At 37.2% G+C, this 17547-nt stretch overlaps 1 protein-coding gene across 1 annotated transcript in view; it reads left to right on the top strand.

Annotated features, from left to right (window-relative positions):
- Srbd1 (S1 RNA binding domain 1) overlaps window positions 1-17547 on the top strand; it is a 197247-nt gene that overhangs the window by 101445 nt on the left and 78255 nt on the right. The window contains exon 15 of the mRNA XM_013017994.1: window positions 5100-5191. Coding sequence (XP_012873448.1) covers window positions 5100-5191 — 92 coding nt within the window. The remainder of the gene's footprint in view (window positions 1-5099; window positions 5192-17547) is intronic.

Below are 17547 nucleotides of genomic sequence, written 5' to 3'. Positions count from 1 at the left end.
ATCTTGATCAGAGTCCTTTCCCTATCTTATCCTCATCTTGATATTGCTCATTTGAGACTCTCTGAAATGATGAGCCTCATGAAATAAAGGAATTTAACCTTGCTTGATTTTTTTCTTTTAAGTAACCTGTGTCCTTTAAAGTATTAAATGCTGGAACCACTTCTTACTTATTTGGGTTTTGTCTTTGTCTCTTATCCCTAAAATACAAACAACTATCCTTTCATACTTCAGAATAGATAATCTCACATGCAGAGCAAAGAATTAAAATTTTTGTTGATTATGACTAGTGGCTTTTGGAGACTAATGAACTTATTTAATCTAAAAGAGTTGAAAAAAAAAACCAGTTTCAGATAAGTTGTTTTTAAAACTTTGCTGAAATGAAGGATTGGCAGAATGGTGGGGGAGGGATTAATTAGAATATACTACATACATGCAATGAAATGTCATGAGGAAATTTCCCTGTGTAGCTAATGTATGCTAATTAAAAAACCTTTGGTAAATAAGTCAGATGTTTGCATAGTATCTGTTTACTGAACGGTTTTTGGTCAGGAGAAGAAAGGAAGGATTGGAAGGTGGTATATAGTGATAGAGCTTGAGGAATTATAGTGTTTTTTTTTTTTGATGCTGGTAGTATTGAACTCAGGGACTCATGCTTGCTAGGCTGATGATCTACTGTTGAGTCACACCACCACCACCCTCTCCTCCCCCCCCCCCCCCCCCCCCGTTATTTTGAGATAAGGTCTTTACTGTTTGCCTAGACCCATGACTAGAACATGTCCTCCATGTCCTCCTATTTTCTGCTTGCTGCCATAAGTGGGTATACCAGATTTTGTTCCATGGAAATGGAGTCTTGTGAAATTTTCTTTTCTTTTTTTCTTTTTTGCTAGTCCTGGGGCTTGAACTCAGGGCTTGGGCACTGTCCCTAAGCTTGTTTTGCTCAAAGTTAGGCTAGCACTCTACCACTTGAGCCACAGTGCCACTTCCAGCTTTTTCTATATAAGTGGTACTGAGCAATCGAACCCAGGGCTTCATTCATGCTAGGCAAGCACCACTACCCAGCCCCTCTTGTGAACTTTTTTGCCTAGGCTGACCTAAAATTTTGATCATTATAAGCCACCTCAGTTAGGGTTATAGGCATGAGCTGCTGTACCTAGTCTCTAGAATGCTTTTTTGAAGAATGAAAAATAGATCCTAACTGTGTTTTTAAATCTTCCATCAAAAATTTAGACTCATGATAGAGACTTATGAATTGTGGAGATAAAATTTCTATAATTTAACTACCTATGTGTAAAATATAGAATAAATTATAATGATTAATGATCAGCTTACATGAATAATATTAAATTTTACTTCAAATAACAAAATGTAAATATTTGATTAGATCGTTATGAGAAATAAAATATTTTAGTGAATTTTATTTTGTTGGTGTTTCACTTGAGTTTTAAGTTCTGAAGTTCTGATTTGTTTTGTTAAAATAGAGAGATCCCAAAATATCTTAAAATGATGGTTACTTAGATAAGTTATTTAAAAATTGTTAATGTTCTGGAGAACTAGCATATTGGTATAGATATGGTAAAGTGTAGCTTCAGCATTAGCCTGTAAAATATGCTAAATGTATTTGAAGCTCAAGGTACCATATGTATCTAAGTGTTTGCCTACACTGACAATTTGAAGGACCTCAGAGTGCTATAATAATTAATCTTGAAACGGTAGTTCAGTTAGAACTTTGTCATTTAAAATATCCTGAGTTAATACATATTTTGCCTTAATCTTGTCTATTTTATGGCCTACTATATAAAATAATCAAATTGCTAAGACTCTTGAGCCTATCTTACCTATACTGGAGAAAAAGTTTCGTTTGAAATATAATATTAAATCATAAGATATAAGAACTTTGTATGAAGTTCATTTTTGCTTTCCTAAATATATTAGAGATAATTGAGATGATTTCCCAATATTTTACTAGGAAATTTTGCAATAGAAAGTGCCTTATAAATCTTGCATGCTTTTTGATGATAGTCTATCCTCTAAATAGGAATGAAAAGGAAAGAAGGGGGCAGGCTTCTGGTGGAAAAAAAAATATTACCACTTTCTGTTTAATTTGCTTTATTTCATTCTTGCCACATATACTTCTTGTATGTGTTGTATTGAATAATCAGTGTTGAGATTTTTTTCTGTTCATTTAGATGAATTAAACTTCTTAATCTGTGCTTAGTTAGTACTTAACTGTTTATTGAACCCATACTATTCAATAATGAAAACATGAAATTTATTACATTTTGTATTGACTTAATATTAATGTTAATCTAAAATCTATGGGTGCAATGTGTCACATCTGTTTTGTATCCTGTTTAAAACAAGTGGCAGTATGGCATTTGCAGGAATATTTATTATCTGAGTGTTTTTCTTTGCAGTAATTTCCCTCAGCCAATTGAGAATTATAACCTCTAAGAGAGTGAATCACCCAGCAGATTCTCAGGTACCAACTGTCAAAGGCCATAGTTAATTAAAAATTTTATTTTGTTATTTAAATATCCCTTTCCTTAAGTAATTGTGACTTCATAGGTTTCTAGAATTAATAGAAAATAAATTTGTAGTGAGATTTGAGACTCCAAAAATTCTTTCTTTCCTTTTAATAATTGTAGCCTGTACTTTGTGAGTACTCTTCCTTCCCCAAAAGACCTCATTTAGATTATGTTTGAATTGGAATTTTCCATAGGTGGTGACTGATTATTCTTATCTTATGGTAGTGTTTCATAACTTTGAAGGGATCATGGATATCTTTTAGTAATCCTAGAGCAGAAAACATGTAACTGTAAACATTTTATTTGCATTTTCATTAAACCTGCTTCTCTCTAAGGGCTGCAGATTAGGGAGGTGCTATGCTGGAACTGAATAATCACTTCTAGTTTGCTAGTTGTAGCATCTTATTAGTATGTCGTACATTTTCTTCACTTCTATCTTTATTTGTATGCCATACATTTTCTTCACTTCCAACTTTATTTAATGTTAGGTTTTAACTTTGATCGTTATGTAGAAGATAAGCATGAACCCTACTTTATTTTTGGGTCAAGGTAAAGACAGTAGAAGAGAAGTATATGTTCTTACAGATGTGTTATTGGAGAAGGTATTCCTTCAAGAAGATTTTGCATTTGTTGCTTGACACAAAAAAAATGAGTCTCATTTTGATGAAAAATTGAAGTATTTTGAAGTTAAGTTGGTTTTCCATGTTAAGAGCTTAAACTTGAGCTTCAAAGCAGTTAATGTCCATTCCAACTCATTTGTTTACTGGCTGTATAACCTAGAGCTTCTTGTTTATCTATAAAGTAGGACTGAATCCATTAAATGAGATGGATTCTATAGTCGTTGATTTTATGCTTTGCATAAAATTTGCATTCATTTCTTTCTTTCTCTGGGCTATGGTGTTGATAAGAAATAAGTGACCAGCTCTGCTTTTTGAGTGCAGTCTTCATTTTTCCTGTTTAGGATAGTAATATTGATACAAAAAAGATAAGTCTTCATGGCTTCTAGGATACTTTTCTCAAGTCCTCATGGCTTACAGTTAAATTAAATCAAGAGTTTCTGAAGATGAATCGCAAACCAACTTTTGCACATTTTTTAATCAGTGTTCAATTGTTACAGTGGGTCACATGTTAAGAAGTATTGTCTGATATAATTGGAGCAGGTAAATGAAGTGGTTAATAGTAGGTTAAAAATTGAACACTAACCTGGGTGCTGGTGGCTCACGCCTGTAATCCTAGCTACTCAGGAGGCTCAGATCTGAGGATCACGGCTCAAAGCCAGACTGGGCTGGAATGTCCTTGAGACTCTTAACATTAAATCAATAAACCACTAGACTCTTACCAATAAACCACTAGACATCCAGAAGTGGTGCCGTGGCTCAAGCAGTAGAGTGCTTGCCTTGAGCTGAAGAGTGCAGGGACAATGCCCACGCCCAGAGTTCAAGCCCCATGACCGACAAAAAAAAAAAAAATAATTTAAAAAATTGAACACTGACAAGTTTCTGCTTTTGAACCTTGTCACAGAGATGGTTGTTTCATAGAGAGGTACATCTTGTGTATTGCTTAGCAGGTGATGTATCTTTGTATTTTATGTTATAATTGAATGGGAATCACAAAAATGGTGAGATAAAGGACAAAGGGTGAACTAATGCAACAGTGACACTCACAAGATACTATGTGGAAAATGAACTTTGCTACTTGGGGGAGGAGAGGGGAGTCAGAGGTGAGAGGGAACGTGGGAGATAAGGAGAGGGAAGAGATAACAATGTTCTACAAGAATTATAGTCATTTCCTAATTTATGTAATTGTAGCCCCTATGTGCATTACCTTTACAATAAAAGAAAAAACAAGCAAAGTGTTAGATGAACCATATAAATGTCAGCCATCATATAAAATGTCAGCTGTAAGTGTTCCCATTGTGGTTTGTAAAGTATTTGGGCCAGAGAAGAATGGAAGAGAATGATTTGTATGATGCATTGATTATTAAACAAATGATGAAATGGAAAGCTTCAAGTTTTGAAAAAGGATAATTCCAGACCTTTCTTTCCTATGTTGTCTTTTTTCACTTTTGATTGTTACTTGTAATTGGCAACAACAATATCAGTATTTTTGACAATGCTTCTTTTGTATGTGGTCCTATGTCTACATATGTACACGGATGAGGTGTGGATATGTGTGCTTTAGAATGATGATTAATCCAGATGTGAATCATAAATGTCACCCTGTAATAGATTTGAAGCACAAGGGAAACTACATATACTCTAATAAGTTTTGAAGTTGGCATCAGAAGAGAACATCCACTGTGTTCATCTATAAACTGTCTCTAGTTACATATGGCAGAGGAAATAGTAAGATACATTCATCATGGATCTAAGCCTATGTGTTTCTTGTGTGGGAAAAAAGCAAACATTGCTTAATCACTACATGGATGGCGGAGTAGATACTATAAGGTATCACTGAGGTGTGACAAAAAAAAATTGACCATGGCATTTTGTTTCCTTCATAAAACTTAGTTTCATTTAGTTTTGACCAGGTGGACGATTTGGCAAATAATGTTCTCCCTTTCTTTCTTCTTAGTATTGTCAGTGAAGCAGGATCCTCTATCTACAGTGTCAGCCCTGAAGCTAACAAAGAGATGCCAGGGCTGGATCCTAACCTGAGAAGTGCAGGTAAGAAACCATGGACTGTCACAAACACAAGTTATTTTGGATTTGCCCATGTGATAGGCTAAGTATATTTTAAATATCCAAGAAACTTAAAAAGATATACTACATGCGTAAGAATTAGCATAGCAGAAAGAAAGTGGTTGATGGACTAATAACTGAAATTATGAGGAATACTATCTTGTTTTTATAGAATACTACAAATATATAGAGACTGAACAATTAATCCAAAAGATTTTTCATAAAATTAAATCCAGGGATGGGGGGGGCAAGATGGAGATGGGACAGTAGGGAAACACCACAGCTCTCTCCAACCAAATGGAAAGTTCGAGTTCCAATGCTCAATTTCCTGGAGAAAAACAGGTGAGAGAAAGGAAGGAAGGAAGGGAGGGAGGGAGGGAGGGAGGGAGGAAGGAAGGAAGGAAGGAAGGAAGGAAGGAAGGAAGGAAGGAAGGAAGGAAGGAAGGAAAGACAAGTGCAAAGGCCCTTCCCCCAACCCTTGCTGGCTGTGCAGCAATGCGCCAAACCGTGGCCAGCCTGGCCTGGCCTGGCACTGCTGGAGACCCCAGAGTCACAGAGGGTTGTCTGTAGAATGCCAGGGCAGAAGATGCCCAAGGTGCTGGTGTGGGACCCACTGATTGCAAACAGAAACTTCGGAGCTCAGAACCTGCGCAAAGACCCTTCACCCACCACTCACCATAGCGATACTGCCCCATCCTGCCAAACCACTTGGCCTCATGGCTGAGGGGGAAGCCCAGATCTACAGGGGTCTGTCCACAGAACTCCAGTGCAGAAGACTCCAAGGTGCCAGTGCTGACCCGGAGAGTGAAAACTGAGACAGAAACCTTGGAGCTCAGAACCTGGGTGAAGACTCCACCCCTTGGCTGGCAGCCAGCCCAAAAACTCGCGAGGTGACCACCCGGACAGCATCAATAGAGGCAGAGATGGGAGAAATCACAGACCCAGAACTACCACCACCACCACCACCCAGCCCAGCCCACATCATCTCAACCGAACTCAGAGCACAGTGGCAACTAGTGACCTCATTGCACAGAAATAGCAATCTGCCGCAGCACCGCTGGAGAGTTCCCAACTAGTTCCAGGGTGAGTACCCCGCAGGGGACAGCCTCCCCGCTAAGGGATACCAGTGGAGGCAGTAACACCCCAGTGCTTGATCCGGACCCCCTCCCCCCCACCACCTGGACTACAGGTCCCACTAAAACTGGGAGCCTTACAAGCACCCCATCAGCCCGTGGAGCACATCCAGTCCACCAGGCTTGATCAAGATTGCCCCTGGGAAGGAGCTTAAACACCTAAGCTAATGCCTGTGGGCTACAGCAGCCAGCAGCAGAAGAAATCCAAACTGTATACCCCAGACTGCATACTCTGGGCAGGATACCCAGCAGCACAAGTCCAACTGACTTGCCTTCGGTAGTGGACAGGGAGCCAGGGCCAGGCCTGGGTATCAGGTGCCTGGGCTGCACAACCCACCCATCCTGAGTGAAGTCAGAAGCTGAGCACTCACCTCAGGGGGGGGGGGGGGGGATGCAGGGGAACCACACCCCCTGGGAATGTGCCTGTATGGGCAAAAGATCTGTATCCAGGGCATGAGAACTAGAAGCCCAAATCCCACCAGATTCTGACTTGTATATCCCAGGCTGGGGATTGGACAGCTCAGGCAGCCATCACCTGATTATAGTCAGGAACTCATAGCGAATTCCAGCAACTGGGAGAATACACCCAGCACACCCAGTCTTGCCAAGAACACCTGTAGGAGGAAGCAGGAGCAGTCTAGGCTGCTTAGTCTTTGGCTAAAGGCGGGAATTGCCTGCGATCTCCAGCAGACAGCTGAGAGTCCTACATGGGTCAGACTAGCAGCTGGAGGTCGACCTCTCCCCCAACAGAACTGAGACCAGGTACAGACTCTCAGCCAACACAGGGCCAAGAGTGAGCTTCATCAGTTGATCCCGGAACCAACCCAGAACCAAGCAGACAGCCACCTATTGAACAAAACAGTCAGAGTTTCAGATTAGTCTCCAAGAATCCCTGAATCCCCATGCAAAAATCACAGAAAATTACAAGATTTATCAATCCCTAGGATAGCAAGCTACCCCCAAAAGCCAGCAGCCCTGGTGGAAGCAAAGCAGGAATGGAAGAAAACGCTACATCCAAGAAATGCTGGAGGCAATAACTCAAGAATTAAACTGAGAAATAGCTCAGAAATTTAAAGAACACAGAAACGAAATATCAAAAGAGATGCAGGATTTCAAACAGGGGATGCATGCAAAAATAGATGCAGTATACACCTTGCTAAGAGATGAGATTAATACTCTGAAAACCAGCATAGAAGCCATAAATGTCTCAATTTCCTCCATGCAAACCACAATGGAAGCCATAGTTAACAGTGAACAAAATGGAAATTAGAATATCAGATATGGAAGACAAAATGCAGCAACTGCAAAAAAAAAAGTCACAGATATGGAAAAATCACTTAAATTATGCCAAAGGGAAATCCAAGAACAAGCAGATAATGCCAAGAAATTTAACCTTCATATAATTGGAGTGGATGAAGGTGAGGAATATCAGAGCAAGGGAATGCAACACCTATTCAGTAAGATTATCAGTGAAAATTTCCCCCATCTTAAAAGAGAACATCTTACCTACATAACAGAAGCATATAGAACACCTAATAAACAGGATCACAGGAGAAACACTTCTAGGCATATTATAGTAAAAATGATAGATCTGAATAATAAACAATTTTACATGCAGCAAAAACAAAGAAGGAGCAATACTATAATTGGAAAAAATCAGAATCACTACAGATATCTCCACACAGACACTGAATGCAAGGAAAGCCTGGGAAAGTATGATCCAAGCCCTGAGAACCAATAACTACCAGCCCAGACTGATATACCCAGCAAAGCTAGCATTCACATTTGATGGAGAAACTAAATTTTTTAATAAGGAAAAACTAAATGAATTCATAAATAATAAGCCAGCACTACAAAGTATATTAAGAGGGGGAATACAACCTGAAGAAAGCAATCAAGATCAGGGATCTACATCAGACAGATATCACTAGAAGTCCAACTTAGTAAGCGCAGGAGGAAAGGAAAGAAGAAAAATTTAGGAAAGCAGGAAATTCACAGGAAACACAACACATGTCTCTATAATAACCATAAATATTTCGAGCTCAATTCACCAATCAAAGGAAAAAGAACTGAAGATTGGATTAGAAAACTAGACCTATCCATCTGTTGCCTTCAAGAGACCCACCTCACAACCAAACATAAAAACAAAATCTGAGTGAAGGGATGGAGAAAGATCTACCGTGCACATGCTCCCAGCAAGAAGGCAGGAGTTGCCATCCTGATAAGTAGATGTTAAATCCAAAGTGTAATAAGAATAGACAAAGTAAACAAGACTTGTGAAACAAAGAACCCCCACTCATCTGGCCGTATTATTACTAAATGACCCCATGCTGCTGACCACATGGTATGTATGTGTACATAGGGAAACTAGGAAGAGGACACAGAAACAGGGAAATGGGAAAACATACAACAGCGGGACCCATCAGCTTCACTGGCAACTTCATCAGCAACTCAATGGCAGCGATTGGAGGGAGGGAATGAGCAGGGAAAAGGGAATAGCAGACAGTAAGCAAAAGGAAAGAAATGTACATACCACCCGAAGTGGAAGAAATAACTGTATTGTCAAAGCTCATAGATTTCATAAACTTTATAGACCATGATAAAGACAATTTGTCCCATGAAGGTTAGAATGTGTTTGTGACTTTAACTAAGTATGACTATCTCACAATACTGTGAAATTTGTGAAATCTATGTAATCACTTAATTAAATCCAGAATCCATCAATAGAAATAATAGAACACTTTACTTTTAATTATTATTATAAAACATTATTCTTTTTTTTTTTGGCCTGGGGCTTGCACTCAGGGCCTGGGTGCTGTCCCTAAGCCGCTTTGTGCTCAAGGCTAGCACTCTACCACTTGAGCCATGGTGCCACTCTGGCCTTTTCTAAGTAGTTTATTGGAAATAAGAGAGTCACACAAACTTTTCTGCCTGGCCTGTTTTGATCCATGATTCTGAGATCTCAGCCTCCTGAGTAGCTAGGATTACGGGGCGTGAGTCCCAAGCACCCAGCTTACTATATATAACTTGGTGGGAGTAAGTAGCATAAAGAAATGGTAGCATACCAGGCACACTTGGTGTCTCATATCCATAATATTAGCCACCCAGGAGGCTGAGATCTGAGGACTAAAGTTCAAAGCCAGCCTGGGCAAGACTCTTTATCTCCGTTAGACTCTTATCTCCAACCAGCAAAAAACCAGAAGTTGATCAAGTAATAGAGTATCATCCTTGAACACAAAAGTTCACAGTTCAACGTTCAAGACTGGCACATACGTATAAAAAAATGCTAGTCTAATGCATGAATCTACACAGGCTTCTAGTTTACTGATGAATAGTTGAATGACCCATCTCTCTTGGCTTACTGATTTAGATTGACATTTAATAGTATATTGCTTTTATTTTGGTTGTGTTTACTTGCTTTGATTGATTTCTTTGGTATAGTATAGTTAGAATCCTGTATTTGGAGAAATTAAAATACCTTGATACATCTATAGAAGCAATTAGTACTAATCTAGTCAGAACATTTTTTTATCTAATAGGGAAATATTTGGATCATTTGTTAGGAATAGACCTTAATTTTTTTCCTCTTGAATATTCTCTTCAGGTTTCATTGGTTGTTCTTGCAATCTATACCTGGTGATATATTTTTAAAAGAATTTTACAGTGGTCGGGCGCTGTTGGCTCACGCCTATAATCCTAGCTACTCAGGATGCTGAGATCTGAGGATTGCGGTTCAAAGCCAGCCTGGGCAGGAAAGTCTGTGAAACTCTTATCTCCAATAAACCACCAGAAAACTAGAAGTGGCGCTGTAGCTCAAGTGGTAGAGTGCTAGCCTTGAACTGAATTACTGAGGGACAGCACTCTGGCCCAGAGTTCAAGCCCCACAACAGACAAAAAAAAAAAAAGAAAAGAAAAAAGAATTTTACAGTGAATTCTAAAAGCTAAGACCTATTTTAAAAAATAATTTTTATTGATTAAGTGATTATATAAATTTCACAAATTTCACTGTATTGTGACATAGTGATACTTAAAGTTACAAAAACATTCTAACCTTCATGATGCAAATTGTCATTATCACAGGCTAAGACCTATTTTTAAAAGAATATTCAAAGACCTCGTTTTCCTTTAGTTTCTTCTCTGACATTATACCCTGTCTATATTTCTTTTCTTCTCAAACTCTAATCCCAACTGCAGAATTGTTGCTTCTTCTAAAAATCTTCCCTTGACATACTAGCTTACCCTGGTCTCTGCCTCCTTCCATGAGCTCTTTTGGTGGTTGCCTTATAACTCACAACAATATTAATAATAACAGTAGGTAGAGTAGAGCAGAGGGAAAGATGTTAATTCTAATCTTTCTTAAGCACTTAATATCAGTGAAATATTGTGAGAAATACATTACTAAGATTATTTTATTTCATCCTCACAATTGCTGTGTGGGTCATTAGCCTTTTTCCCACTTTACAGATGAGGAAACTAAGGCTTAAAGAGGCTTTATGTCTTGTATTGTGTAGACTATTTTCATATCTAATTCCCATAATACAACCCTTCCCTTCTTTTTTGCTCTCTTTCTCTCTGTTTCTTTCTCTTTTTTTTTTCTCTTCTTTCTTTTTCTCTGGTCATGTTGGGGATGGAACTCTAGGCTTCAAACTTGCTAAGCAAGTGTTTTTACCATTTGAGTTATTCCCCCAGGCCTAGCTTTTCTTTATAAGAAATAAATAAAATAAAAATAAAACCCCAAGTTGGCATTAAAAGTGTATCTTCCAACTGAGTGTTGGAAAAAGAATTTGTTCGATGTTTTTAGGAGGCAGTGATTCCTCATTTCTCAGCTAAAGAGACTGTTGTTTCTTTCTAACCACTGGCCAATGTAGTACAAACCTGTCAAGGTATTTTAGATGAAATTAGATTACATCATACCAATATCATCCCTGTGAAAACAGAAGATAAGAAACCAGGAACTGCTATAGGTCTCTAATTACCAAATCTCAAAGTGTAGCTAGCTATGTTCTGTATTTGTGATTTATTACAATATGTTATTCTTCTGTGTATCAGCTTGCCTCTGTGTAGCAGTGATGATGTTTAATCAATATCAATGTGTGAACTTGTTCAAAGTACACTGTACATATCTATAGAATTATCGTAGTGAATCCCCTAGTATCATTGACACATGATGACAAATAATAGTAAAATTAACAAATTTACTTAGATACTTTGAGCTTTCAGTCTAGTTCTGAAGGCAAATATTCAGAAGCTTAGACTCTTCTACTCTTGGTTCTTAGGAACCATTTCTTTCAAGTCCTGCTTTTGACTAGAATCATTCTATTTTCTAGTGACAGAAATAGACAAAGTGATAGAAATAGAGAAAAAATAGAAACTTTCAGAATTAGGGCCTAGTCATGTAATTAGATCATAAGAACACCACTCTGAAGAAATTAGTGCTAGATTTTTAGAGTGAGTTCTCTTAAGAGTGGGTTTTTATAAAGTAAGGCCACCCCATATGTTTTACCTGTTTACCTGGTTCCCTTTCCTTTATCCTTTTTTGTTGTGACCCAGGCAAGAGAGCCCTCACCAGAGGCAAATAGATGAGGCCACTATATTTTGGACTTTGCACCTCTAAAATTGTGAGTTCAATAAACCTCTTTTTAAAAAATGTATTATTCAGTGTCAGTATTTTGTTATGGAGATATAAAGTGGACTAATAGAAATCCTCTCTATGTTCACTGAGACTGAATATAACAATCTGAACGTTCATGCTGGTATTAAACCTTTCTATGACTTTATCTCCAAGGCAAGTTTTTCAATTTATTAACAACAGAAGTTGTCTCCCACAATAAATACATTGTACATAAGAGACATTTAAATTGAACTAGCAGGTTAGTAGATAGATGATAATAAATTGTTAAATATTTAAAATGGGAGATTGAATATGATTTTATTGCTTATTTTAAATTCTGAAATCCTCATAAGATGACAGAATCATGATACAATAAAGGGATAAACCCAGGAGGACAAAAAGAATGAGAGTAGAGATAGAAGGAGCAGCAAAAAGTTTTGAAATGGGAAGCCAGATAGATGAGTAATGAAGGACCTAGCCAACTTCTGAAAGTTGAATTCTAAGAGCACTGTAGAAAACAGCTAGCTAACAGATTATGGAGTACCTACTGAACCAGAAAATGGTACAAAAATGCCTTTGGATGTACACTGTGGAGAGCTAATTCCTGCCCTTCATATACCAAAGCACTGCAAAGAGAAACTCAAACAAATACTTTCATGCAGATGCTCGTGGCAGTACTATTATAATAACCAGAAGCTAGTTAACTACTCAGATCTATCAAAAGAAGTAAACAAAAAAGTGTTATATCTATATGGTAGAATGTTATTCAATCATAAAAAAAAGATTGATGTACCGACACATGTTATAACATGAATGAGCCTTCAATCCATTAAGCCAACTGGAAAAAGGCATTTACAAAAGATATTATGTGATCACATTTACCTGAAATGAGTAGACTTGGTCCATCTGTAGAGCTATATTATGGCTATCAGGGTCTAGGGAGAGATGGGAATGGTAAGTAACTGCTTTTGCTTCAGGGTTTTCTTTGAGTGTGATGAAAATGTTTTAGAGAGGTGGTGGCAGAAAATTATGAGTATACTAGGAGCCGCAATTTTTCTATACTTTACAGTGGCTAGTTGGCTATCTTGTGAATCTCACTTCCCTAAGATAACACTGGGACCTCCGCTTCCAGTTAAATAATTTCTATTTTTCTACTTTGTAGAAGACTAGAGGTTTGTTCTTTGATATAGGTTAAATAAAAGATATCTATAAAGGTGGACACAGCTTCCAGATGAGAGTGGGGATGCCTACTACAAGCAGAAAATTAGAAGCATTCACATCGCTGGTGTAGAGATTTCAGAGAGAAACAAGCATTGCATGGAAATTACTAGCTTTGACTAATGAAACTAGGAGCAGAGTTCCTACAAAGAGTAGCCAACTACCCTATAGTAAAGTCCACAGTTGAAAAGCCATACATTTGAGCAAAGCACTCATAATCAGCCTTTTAGTTCTCTGCCCCTGGTTTATATCTTAGGGTCACCTAACATGTAAGAAAAACTTCTATTACTGAAAAACCGATGTCAAGATACACTGGAGGAAAAAAGTTATTTCAAGAAAACAGAAATGTTGAAGATAAAAATAATAACAGTTTAATACTCTCAGAGAAATAAAAAATACTTACTTCATCTATATGTGCATTTTATTTTATTTTTTAGAGACTGTTTCCTACATATCCCAGATTGTTTTTGAACTTGTAGTTGTCCTGCCTTGGCCTCCCAAAGCTGGGAATCCAGGTGTATATAACCACTCCTGGCCTAGAGATATATGCACAAAAAATGAAATTCATCCCCTTTTAGGAACATTATTTGAATTTTCAAAAATTTACACTAGTTGGATAGCATCTATCATTTGTACACAATCAAGATATAGGGTAGTTTTATGATGAAATTATTTATGTATTTGTCAGCTTCCTGTTCACAAATGTAGTTATTAATTACAGGACCATGAAAATATTTACTTTCAGTATGCTTTATAGTGAAACAGCTGTAATTTGAGGAGTTGCTGGCAGAAAAAGGCAACATGGGGAAGTTAACTTATTTTTTTCTGTTTCTTTCTGATGACAAGGGAAAGACTAGTGATGAATATTGGACTTTATCCATTTTTTATTGTCAGACAATATAATGATTTTTGGTGGAGCTAAATAAGTTCTCTACCACTTGAACCCACCACTACTCACTTTTTTCAGTAAGACTTTTCTTTTTGCCTGGTCTAACCTAGACTGCCATCATCCTACTTATGCCTCCTGTGTGGCTTGGACTCAAGCACTCACCTTCAGGCCCAATGATATTTTGAGAAGGGAATCACTAACTTCTTTTCCCAAAGTCCTCCTGGTCTCTGCCTCCCAAGTAGGAAGGATTATAGGTGTGTGCCAGCTGGCCCAATACAAATTTTGAAGAGAACTATTTACTAGAGTCTTTTAGGTGGTGACTGGATTTTCTGTAGAAACTAGAATTCTAGATATCTCAGAGAGTTGAAAGTTCAAAACCCCTAGGAACCTTTTAATCCTTTGGATGTTAAAACTAGTAATGAAGGAGAGCAAATGTTACCTTCAAAGATACTACATATGGGCATGGAAGTTGTACACTGTGCAACTTAGTTAACCATATGGGGAAGGTGTAGTCACTTACCTTTTAGGGTGATATTTTCACTAAATTTGGACTTCTCTCCTCCTTCTCTCCTTCACTATCTCCCTTTACACATCACATCAGCTTATATTACTACTTACCAAATTGTCATTTATTAGAAATAAAAATCCCAAGTGTATTTTTTGTTTTTTTTTCATTATTCTGTCTCGTCTCCTGCAATGCATGACTCTGTTTCTGTACCTTGTAATAGAACTCGCTTTAAATCTTTGTAAGCTGTTTATAAACTCTGTAAGTTGTAGAATAAGATTCTGCTAAATCTATTCTTTTATCCCAGTAAAGTACACTTTATATAATTTAGTCATGATTATATACATACCTACTTTTCCACTCCATTAAGCATTTAGTCAGTGGGTTCTTATATGATTTTTTTTTAATTGTGAAAATACCATACAGAGGAGTTACAGTTACATGGGCAAGGTAATGAGTGCATTTCTTATCAAGCATTGTTGCCTCCTCCTTTGTTTCCCCTTCCCATCTCCCCATACCACCCCTCCCCCCATGTTTTCTTTTTAAACTTTAATTTCATCATGCTTTACATGATATACAGAATTTATTCATCTTATGAATAAATGCACATATACAATTTCACCAGCATTTTCCTATTTATACCATTCTTCAACCCTATTTTATTCATTGTTGCTTATGATCAAGCATCAAATTTTGTCTGTATCTTGAAACTGGCCATCTGGTATTTTTTTAATTGGCTTACTGCTTGAGTTTTCTAGGTAGACAATCATTTTCTACAAACAACAACAACTATAATAATACTTTCAGGTCATTTTTTATATCTCTTTGTCAAAGTACATTGACTAGAATTTCCTGAACAGTGTAAACAATAGCAGCATACAAGAAAGTACTGATATCAAACATGGACAAAATGGTATTTGGATATACTGCATTAAAAATGTGTAATAAATTCCACTGATAGATAATTTGCATAGCATAAAATTTACTTCCTAGTAATGTGCAGTCTTCCTCTTTTTTTGGTGTAGTCATACAACTAGCATTGCAATACAGTTTTAAAACATCTTAGTTACATTCAAAAGAAACCCTTCACCTACTAGCAAACACTTCCATTCCTTTCCACATCCAACAGTATCGTTCCTGGCAAACACTGTCCTCTTCCTATATGAGTTTACCTGTTGAACATTTTATATCAATGTAATCATACAGAGTGTAATCATACAGTATGTGGCCTTCTGTCACTAACTTCTTTCTCCAAATTCCATGTTTCCCAGGTCCATCCCACTAGAGCATGTGTCAGCACTTCATTCCTTTTTATTGCCAGTAAATACTCTATTTTATGGGTATACCACATTTTGTTTATCCATTTATCGGTTGATGGATAGTTAGAAATTTTTTATTACTTTTATGAATAATACTGCTATGAACATTGATGTACAAGATTTTATGTGAACATGTGTTTCCATTTTTCTTGACTGTATACTGAGGAATAAGATTTTGAAGGCATGTGGTAATGATAACATTTGCCAGAAATTGTTTCAGCTTCTATTATTACTGTCTCTTTATCATTCATTTGTTCTTTGTTGCTTTCACTATTTCTACTTTTCTTCTTTGACTCATTTGGGGCTCTACTCCTATTGTCTCTTAATTGTCTTGGTCAGCCATACAATAAACTCATTGCCTTTTGGTCTCTTTCTTTCAAGAATTCATTGCTAGCCTAATTATTTTCATTCTAGAGCTCTGTGTTGATACTGTGTCCTAAGTAAGGCTTTCTTGGAGGTCCTGCCATCAGGAAATCAGCTGTATCTCCTCTCCAGAGTTGGGGCATATGACTTTTAAATTATATTTTAAGCTGTGTTCATCTCTGTTCTGTGGTTATGTTTTTATACCTAGAGTGAGTAGCCTCTGAAAGGAAATACCAGCTATAGAAACTTAAGATCTTTGTCAAGGTTGTTTCTTAGAGACACTAGTCCAAAGACTATTTGGACTTGTAAAATTAGCATGTCATCTAGAAATTATAGTTTCATTCCATTTTTCTGTTGCATTTAATAACAATAGGATAGAAAGAACATATAACAATGGAAGCGAATGAGATAGAAAATCGTGAAACTCTTTTGTATGTTTTAGAATGGTGAAATATGAGATTCTACCCACATGTACAAAGTATACAACTACTCTCAGCACTTGCTGTTATTTCTGTTCTCATAATGTGGACTTTCCAGTGGGTTAGATTTGACAATTTACCCATTGTTGGTATCCTTTCTTTGAGTTTCTAATACTGTCTTCCTGTACATTAAATGTTGGGATGTACCTAATTTCTTCTTCTTCTTCTTCTTCTTCTTCTGTTTTTTTTTTTTTAGATGAGGTCAGTCCTCAGTCCTCTGTAGGGACACCACAGTTAGGATGGAGAAGCTTTTGCATAAGCAAGAAAGGCCTAGAATTACATTATTGGAGAAAATTTAAAACATAATCAACCTACTTTTATTTTATTATATATTTTTTAAATTTTTTATTGTGAAAATACAGCACAGAGGGGTTACAATTACATGGGCAAGGCAATGAGTACATTTCTTATCAAGCGCTGTTGCCTCTTCCTTTGTTTCCCCTTTCCATCCCACGCCCCCCACTAGCCAAAGTTGTAAAGTTCGTTTTTTGACATAACAACTGTACGTCTCATTGTTTTAATGGGTTCAGCTGTATCCCTATTTCAACGGTTTGTTTTTGCCCTTCCCCTCCACAAATTATACCAACATCAAATACAGTGAAAGCAGGCATTGTACCGTGGGGGAGGGACATACAAAGCAACAAAGCAATCATCTTATAAATATGTTAGAAATAATCGCAAGAAAGAAAAAAAAAACATTTGAATCCTTATCTTGGGGATCATTTCGCCTAACATCAACTTATCTGACCATTGCTGCTTGTCTCAGACATATACCTATGTTTCTTTGGGACCTATGGGACCTATGTTTCTTTGGGCCTGGCTTA

Source organism: Dipodomys ordii, unplaced genomic scaffold, assembly GCF_000151885.1.
Source record: "Dipodomys ordii isolate 6190 unplaced genomic scaffold, Dord_2.0 Scaffold37, whole genome shotgun sequence".
In the NCBI taxonomy this organism is placed as follows: Eukaryota; Metazoa; Chordata; class Mammalia; order Rodentia; family Heteromyidae; genus Dipodomys; species Dipodomys ordii.
Note: the sequence above shows the minus strand (reverse complement) of the source record. Positions and strands in the feature narration are given on the sequence as shown.